Source organism: Mangifera indica, chromosome 7, assembly GCF_011075055.1.
Source record: "Mangifera indica cultivar Alphonso chromosome 7, CATAS_Mindica_2.1, whole genome shotgun sequence".
Taxonomy (NCBI): Eukaryota; Viridiplantae; Streptophyta; class Magnoliopsida; order Sapindales; family Anacardiaceae; genus Mangifera; species Mangifera indica.
The window spans coordinates 7,636,068-7,644,640 of NC_058143.1; the positions used below are offsets into that span (position 1 = coordinate 7,636,068).

The 8,573-nt window shown below is 35.3% G+C and overlaps 1 protein-coding gene across 1 annotated transcript; it reads left to right on the forward strand.

Moving 5' to 3' along the window:
• The first annotated feature begins 6,516 nt into the window (after positions 1 to 6,516).
• On the forward strand, positions 6,517 to 8,166 carry LOC123221861 (phloretin 4'-O-glucosyltransferase-like). The gene has a single exon (XM_044644806.1). The coding sequence runs from the start codon at positions 6,590 to 6,592 to the stop codon at positions 7,982 to 7,984; it is 1,395 nt and encodes a 464-aa protein (XP_044500741.1). The 5' UTR covers positions 6,517 to 6,589; the 3' UTR covers positions 7,985 to 8,166.
• Positions 8,167 to 8,573: the final 407 nt, after the last annotated feature.

An 8,573-nucleotide genomic window follows, 5' to 3' on the forward strand; every position in this document is an offset into this window, starting at 1 on the left:
GTGATGCTTCAAGTATAGGCATTGGAGTTGTTTTGATGTAAAAAAATAGGCCCATAGCATTTTTCAATGAGAAACTCAATAGGGCCACCTTGAAATACCCTACTTATAATAAGAAGTTATACACTTTAGTGGGGGCATTAGAGATGTGGTAGCATTACCTTTGCCCACACGAGTTCATCATCTAGATAGATCATGAGTCCTTAAAACATTTAAAGGGATAAGGTAAGTTCAACAAAAGACATGCTAGGTAGGTTAAATTCATAGAAACTTTTCTTTATGTTATCAATTCCATGTAAGGTAAGGAAAATGTTATGAAAAATGCATTATCACATAGATATACTCTAATCTCAACTTTAGATACTAAGTTGCTTGGGTTTGAGCATATCAAGGATTTGTATATGACTGATGTAGACTTTTCCACTATTTATGATACTTGTTATAAAGTTGCATTTGGTAAGTTTTATAGGCATAAAGAATATTTGTTTAGGGAGAATAAATTGTGCATGCCTATAAGTTCCTTGTGTGAATTGCTTGTTGAGAAGCACATGGGGGTGGACTAATAGGTCATTTCGGTATAGCTAAAACCTTAGGCATCTTACAAGAGCATTTCTTTTAGCCACATATAAAAAATGATGTTGAGCATATTTGTAGTAGATGTGTTAGGTGTAAGCAAACTAAGTCAAAAGTTTTACCTCATGGATTGTATACACCTTTACCAATACCAAGTGAACCTTGGGTTGATATTTCTATGAACTTTGTATTAGGGTTGCCTAGGACAAGGAAGGGTAGAGATGTAATTTTTATAGTGGTTGATAGATTTTCCAAAATGGCATACTTCAATTCATGCCATAAAACCGATAACGCTAATAATATTGTTGATTTTTTTTTAGGGACATTGTATGCTTACATGGAATTCCAAAGATCATCGTGTTTGATCAAGATGTTAAGTTTCTCAACTACTTTTGGAAGTTATTATGGAGAAAACTAGGTATGAAACTCTTATTTTCCACTACATGTCGCCTGTAATCTGACAAGCAAACTGAAGTAGAAAATAAGAAATTAACTCAATTATTATGTGTTATGATTGAAAAGAAATTGAAAACTTGGGAGGAATGTTTACCATATGTAGAATTTGCATATAATAAGATGGTGCATTCCACTATAGTTTATTCCCTATTTAAGATTGTTTATGGTTTTAATCCAGTAACTCCTTTGGATCTTTTGCCATTGCTTGTTGATGAGAGAACTAGGTTAGATGGGTAAAGAAAAGCAAAGCTTGTGAAATAGATTCATGAGAAGGTCAAACAAAACATTGAAAAATAGACTGAGCAGTTTGCTAAGCAAGCTAATAAACGAAGGAAGAAAGTGGTATTTTAACAAGGAGATTAGGTATAGGTATACATGCAAAAAGAAAGAATACCTCAACAAAAAAAGTCAAAACTCCACCCAAGGGGAGATGGTCTATTTCAAGTCCTCGAGTGAATTGGAGATAATGCCTACAGATTGGATCTTTTAGGTGAGTATAATGTAAGTGTTACTTTTAATATTTTTGACTTAACTTTTTTTAATAATACAGATTTGAAGGCAAATCCTTTTCAAGAGGGGGGAGTAATGGATACATCATTAGGGCATCGAGTCACAGGGTTGATCCACTTCAAATACTATTAGAACCAATTACGAGAAGTCAAGCCAAGAAGTTGCAACAAGCCTTAAATGGACTCATGGAAGAGCTTTGGTCCAAGTTAAGCATCATAGAGGCCGATTAGGTCAAGGAAGGCAGGGACTAGTTAATTTGGTCCAGTTATCAGTTCAAAATGGAGTAGAGGAATCGACCATGGGGGATAAAAGCCCAATCCAAGAGTAGCATGTCATATTCGGCCATCAAGGAAACATTCAAGGGAAGGCATCCAAGCATACCTTGGTTAGGCCTAGAATTATGTTATTAGTATTTTTTTGTAATGGGCTAAGACTTGTTTTATTAAAAGCCCCAACTTTTATTTAAGTTATGTGTTATATAATGGGCTACTTAAATTTGTTATTGTTAAAACCCAAAAGTCATATTGGTTTTTAACTTAGGTTATTAGGCATTTAATTAGTTAATAGGCTTAAGTAAATTAGGTAGTCTATTGGGTTAAGGTCAAGTTAGGCCTTTACGGTTTGTAGACACTATTTAAAAAAACAATTTTTTTGGAAGAATGAACAGTATTGTGAGTTCAACCTTGTTTCAAGATTTCAGCTTCTTCATTCCAAATTATCAAAAACTTTTCAAGGTTCATCCTTTATGGTGTTCTAATCACTAATCTATACCAAGGTTCATATGAATTTCATTCGTATCGAGTCAAGGTGGAACTTGTTTTAATCCTAGACAAAGATTAATTCTTGATTAGATTTCATATGTCGTTATTGAAGTTTGCATCAGTACGCTTGGACTAATGTCTGGTTTGAAGGTAAGACTCATCCATGGGCACATTTTTTCATGTTTTGGTTAGGTTCGTGAAAAGACTAATTAATTGTTTGTCTTTTTTGAAAATATAACCAAATGTTGACTGTTTCTAGGGTGTCAAAGCCTTGCTTACATTTCTTTGTAGGGGTTCATCATCATGTGGTAAAACAGGCTCCTAGGTGATAATTTCTATTTGAGACAAAAGCACCAATAGGGTCTCCACCTCATCTTTCACATCAACCTTAATAAATTGACACAAATATGTCATTGCATATTAACATATATAGAAAAGAACACATCTTATCAAAGATAACTACCATAAACTTGCATGATGGCAACTTTTGAGCATATGACTCTTCAAATGCTTTCATGTGGTATAACATGGATGCTTGAAAATCTTCTATCTTACCATGCAATTGTTGCATCTCCCCTTGTATCATCTTGACTTGCTAGTCAAGTTATTGTTTAGTAGGGGTTAGCTTATGAGACTCTTGATGGTGCAACTCATAAGAGGTTAACATGCATGGCGGAGACATCTGTATGTGTAGGGATATGCTTGGAATATTGGTATGAGATTATCGTGATATAGACCCCCGTGCGAGGGAGACTTGAAAGGGAAGGAATGGCATAAGTGCATATATAAGATCTAAACACTATGAGAAAGATGATCGATAAGAAGCATGATGTCCCAAAGTAGCATGTAAATTGTCAATTGATTCTATGGACTCTTCATCGGATGACATAGTAGGTAGCTCTTCTTTCATGAACTCCAAACACCCTAATATACCACTTCATCTCCCGATCAAGTAATGTTGGACGTAATATAGTTGTAATTAGATCCTAAAACAAGCCAAATAAAACTTTGTTGTAAGTTAACAAAACATATCATTATATTTTATTATATACTATAAAAATTGGAAACTTTCATTTACCAGAGGTGTACCCATAATTGCTTTAGCTTCATCCCACATTGAAAGGAAAATGGTCTTCTATTTGAGCATTTACGTGACACGGTCATTTGTGATGAGTAGCACATATGGCGATAGGTTGCTTATAATCTTATAAATCCAAAAATGCACTAAAAAAGGACACTAAGTTGGTTAGTACTAACAATAACATGTAATCAAATTATTTGTTAGATTGATAATATGCTACTTACCTAGAATGCAATGAGAAAACCCATAACTGAGTAATTGACAATAAGGGGTGGCCTCGTGTATGCATTATATTTCTATAGGCAACACTCATATCTTCCATGTATACCCCACCATATGGGGTCTATTGTGTTATTCCATGACAACATACCCTATAGATACCAACTAAATGCATTTAGAGCATCGACGAGATGTAACATTTGATTAGATACCACATTTTTATTATTTGCCTCCAAAAAGAAGGAATACGCTACATACAAAGCTACAAATTTTATGACATTCTCATCATTGTCACCCCAAATATGGTCATTAACCACCCCTTCGATGTCTTGATATCGTAATAAACTACTAAGGTCAGGAAAGTATTGTAACATCAATCTAGGGGTTTCTAAATAGTTCATGTAGTGTGACACATCTGTGTCATTTCTGAATAACAAACCAGTGACTAGTGCAAACTCTATTAGGCCAAAATGTACTTTTACACTATAGTTCTCTATCATGTTACCCCCAGTTAGTTAGATAGAAAAACACCACATGCATAAGAACGATGCTAAAACGAGTTTCTTCCAAACCTAAGAATCAACCAAAATAGGTCATCCGAAATATCTCTCGTTGTGTCATCGTCAATTTCTAGTTTATGACGTTAACAACATCCATATTCATTCAAACAGTCATTTACACATTAAATTTATACGCTTCATGACACTTGTATGCTCCCTCTTGGATATTGATTCAGTGTTCTTGCAATATAAATGGAAAACAAAAAAAAGAAAAAAAAAAAAGATACTATGAACAGTGGCATTACAGGATTGTAGATGATCGTTTGATAGAAAGGTAGGCGAGATCGCCAATATTGGCAAGATTGTCTGTTGTTCTTCAAATTTCTCAAATTAGTCAACCAAATCACAGTCAATCGTGTGCTCAAATCAGCGAAAAACAAATCAAACAATCAATTGTCACACACCCAAACTACATCAACATAACAAAATCCCCTTTTTTTATAGATATATTCATACATCGGCACTAAACACCAATATTTATAAGATACATCAACAAAATTTAAATAAATAAATCTAAGTAGAAGTCACTCACTTGTAAAACTCGGCATGTCATTCTTCCTAAAATCGGTTAGATTCAGATAACGACATGAATGGATGGAGAGTTTAATCTCGTTAGCGTTAGTGGATGAAGTGTTCATCGTAAGTATCGGTTCTCCTTCTCGTCGGCGTAGGTGTTGACATTGGCTACTTCTTCTTCTTCATATGATGGCTTCTTCCTCTTCATAGTGGAGGCTTCGAAAGAGAGAATATTTTTAGAATTTGGGGAAAGTGACTTTGTAGAGGCTTAGAAAGGGAGAAGATTTTTTTAATTAATTTGGGGAAAATGATTAGCCTCGGAGTTTTATATTCAAAACTCATGTGAACTTCCTTTTTAGCTTTGCATAGATTCTTTTACTTTGTAGAAAGAAATCACCTGTAGACTTCTTTTTATATGTGAACAATGTAATCGTACAACTATCAAACTTTAATCATAATAAGAGCATTTTTAAAATTGTATATTCTATAATATATTTATTATATGTATAAAAAATGTGATAAAAATAAACACAAAAACCCAAATTGTGACATGTTTTTTAATATCTCATTAGGAAACTATTATAAAAGCTTCCACGTGAAAAAGTCAAACTAAGATAAGAAGCCTGTGGTAAGTTGTCTGCAACATGAGAATCCTGGTCGAAATGGTGGTATCTGCATAAATTATGATAAATATTCACACGTCATGATAACTTGTGTTTCTAAGTAGACACGTCAATTGGGTCAGATCGAATGGAGACCTGATAGGAAACATGAAAAAAAAGTACGACACGAGAAGATCCAATCCGATATTATAGCATGTCAAGCTAGGCCATAGGCCTATTGTGCTAGGCATCGGACTTTAATATTAAGCCTATGGGTTGGCCTGACCCGGCCCGATACTGTTTAAAAAAAAAAAAAATTCTTGCTTTTACCTTGTATGCTTCCTTTTGCTGCTTCTGCTATAAGGCAGAAGCCTTGGTTCCTTCTGCCAAGGCAGAAGCCTTGGCCTACTTAAATTTTTTATTAATTTTTTTGGTCTATATAAACTCATTCAATTTTTCTTCATTTTCACTTTCATTTACAAATTTCTCAATCTCAATTATTTTATTATATTTTCAATCTCATTTTTTCTCATCAACTCTCTTTCAGAAAATATCTGAATTCACAAATAATAATTCTTTGTGTTTATAATTTTATTTATTTTAATTTTATCATTACAAAATATTATAAATAGATCAAATATCAAATGAATTCAATCCATTTGAATATTATCATAGTACATGTTTTATAATTTATACAGTATGTAAATTAATTTATTTATACTATATTACAATTTATAATATTTTTTATCATGCAACTACAGTATTCCTCCGTCATAAATGAGAGATTATAAATAAAATATTCAGGGTATTGTCATCGATTTTAATAATTGAAAAATAATTTATATTTAAAAATTTTAAATAATTTTTTTTAAATATTGATTAAATGGGTTGTGTTGACCTTTTTAAAATCTGATCCGACCCATTTTATATAGGTTAGGCTTTAGGTCTTTATATATTAATGAGTTGACCCAATCCAAAAACCTATTACTATTTAGGCTTTGGGTCAGACTTAGCCCATTACCTTGATAGGTCAAGCCAGACAAGCCTGACTTAGCCTGACTTGACCCATTGACACTTTGTTTCTTACGAAAACGAAAGGCAACAAACCTCACCCTCTTCTTTAGCAATTAAGCCAGACAAAAAATTGTGGACCACGAACCTTTCACTAAATCGTCATCGCTAACGTCACTATATAAACTCTACCACTGACACAAAAACTTTCCACATATTCATGTACAAAACACAATCCTTGAAAGAATTCCAAGCTCCTTGGTCTTTCAATACAAAGAAAAAAACCAAACTCTTTCTTCAAATATGGCTCAAAAGCAACCCCACTTTCTCCTCGTGACCTACCCTGCTCAAGGTCACATTAACCCCTCCCTCCAGTTCGCCAAGCGTCTTGTACGAATTGGTGCTCGTGTCACCTTTACCACCAGCGTCTCCGCCCACCGCCGCATGACCAAATTCTCCACTCCCGATGGCTTGTCGTTGTCTCCTTTTTCTGATGGTTACGATGATGGGTTCAATCCTAAATATCATGACACCTCACACTACATGTCAGAGATCAAGCGTCGTGGCTCCCAAACTGTAGCGGATCTCATCCTCGCGAACGAAAAGGATGGTCACCCTTTTACTTGCTTGGTTTACACTCTAGTCCTGCCTTGGGCCGCCGTGGTGGCTCGTCGACGTAACCTTCCTTCGGCGCTGCTTTGGATCCAACCTGCCATAGTTTTCGATGTCTATTACTATTACTTTAACGGTTATGGTGATATGATCAAACAGCATGCAAAAGAAAGCTCTAGTTTAATAAAGTTACCAGGGCTAGCGTCACTCAGTAGCTGTGATCTTCCTTCTTTTTTACTCCCTTCAAATAAGTACCCTCATGGATTAGATTTATTCCAGGAGCAACTGGAGACTCTTAATGAAGAAAGCAACCCAATAATACTTGTTAACACATTCGATGCATTAGAATCTGATGCCTTAATAGCTATTGATAAGTTCAACATGATACCTGTCGGACCATTGATTCCATCAGCATTTTTGGATGGAAAGGACCCCTCTGATACTTCATCTGGAGCGGATCTATTCCGTGGTTCAAATGATTATATTGAATGGCTACACTCAAAGCCCAAATCATCAGTAATTTATATATCGTTTGGAAGTTTGATCGTACTGGAAAAGAAGCAGATGGAGGAAATCAAACTTGGGTTGCTCGCAAGCGGCCACCCGTTCTTGTGGGTCATTAGAGAAAATCAAAATTCAGAGGAAGACAAAGAAGAAGATAAATTGATGAGTTGTAGAGAAGAACTAGAGCAACAAGGGATGATAGTGCCCTGGTGTTCACAAGTAGAGGTGCTGTCAAACTCAGCGATAGGATGTTTTGTAACGCATTGTGGATGGAATTCAACCCTGGAGAGCTTGGTGTGTGGTGTGCCGGTAGTGGCGTTTCCTCAATGGACAGATCAAGCGACAAACGCCAAACTGATTGAAGATATTTGGAAGACTGGAGTAAGAGTGAGTAAGGACGAAGAAGGGATAGTTAAAAGTGATGAGATTAAGAGGTGCTTGGAATTGGTGATGGGAGAAGGGGAGAGAAGGGAAGAATTGAGAAATAATGCCAAGAAATGGAGGAATTTGGCAAGAGAAGCAGCCAATGAAGGTGGGTCTTCAGATACTAATCTCAAGGCTTTTGTAAATCTTGAGATTTGAGAATGTCGAAGTAAAATTTTTATTTTATATTTGTGTTATTGGGTTGAATCTCTGATGACCAGAATGTGCTATCTTTGTTTTTACTTGGGAAAAGTACGGCTCATGCGTGTTAATTTATCAGTTCAAGTTAATCATTAAGCCAATGTAGAACAAATAAAAGTTTAGGAGACCCCTTCTTAGCACAGCTTTGTTAATTGTTTGTTCTAGCTTTTTCTGACCGTGAGATTCTTTTCAAACTGAGGAAATAAGCTGTCATACTTACATGAATATATCAAATTTAAGAATTTGTACTTGAACAAGGGATTTATGATATTTAGTTTGGCAAAAAGTAAGCAGAGTCATTGGAGTTCCCCCGGTTTTCATTGCTTGGGTGAAGTAAGTGCATCACTTCTACTTTTTCAGTGAGCTTAAATAGGGAAGGTTTCTTAAAGAGCAAAAGGGGTCCTAGGCAAGGGGACTCTATCTCCCATTACCTCTTTATGATGGCTATGGAGGTGCTATCAAGGATTCTTTCCAAGATAGTGGAGCATAAGGAGTTTGAATTCCATTGGAAGTGCAAGTCAAATAGAATTACCTATATTTGTTTTGT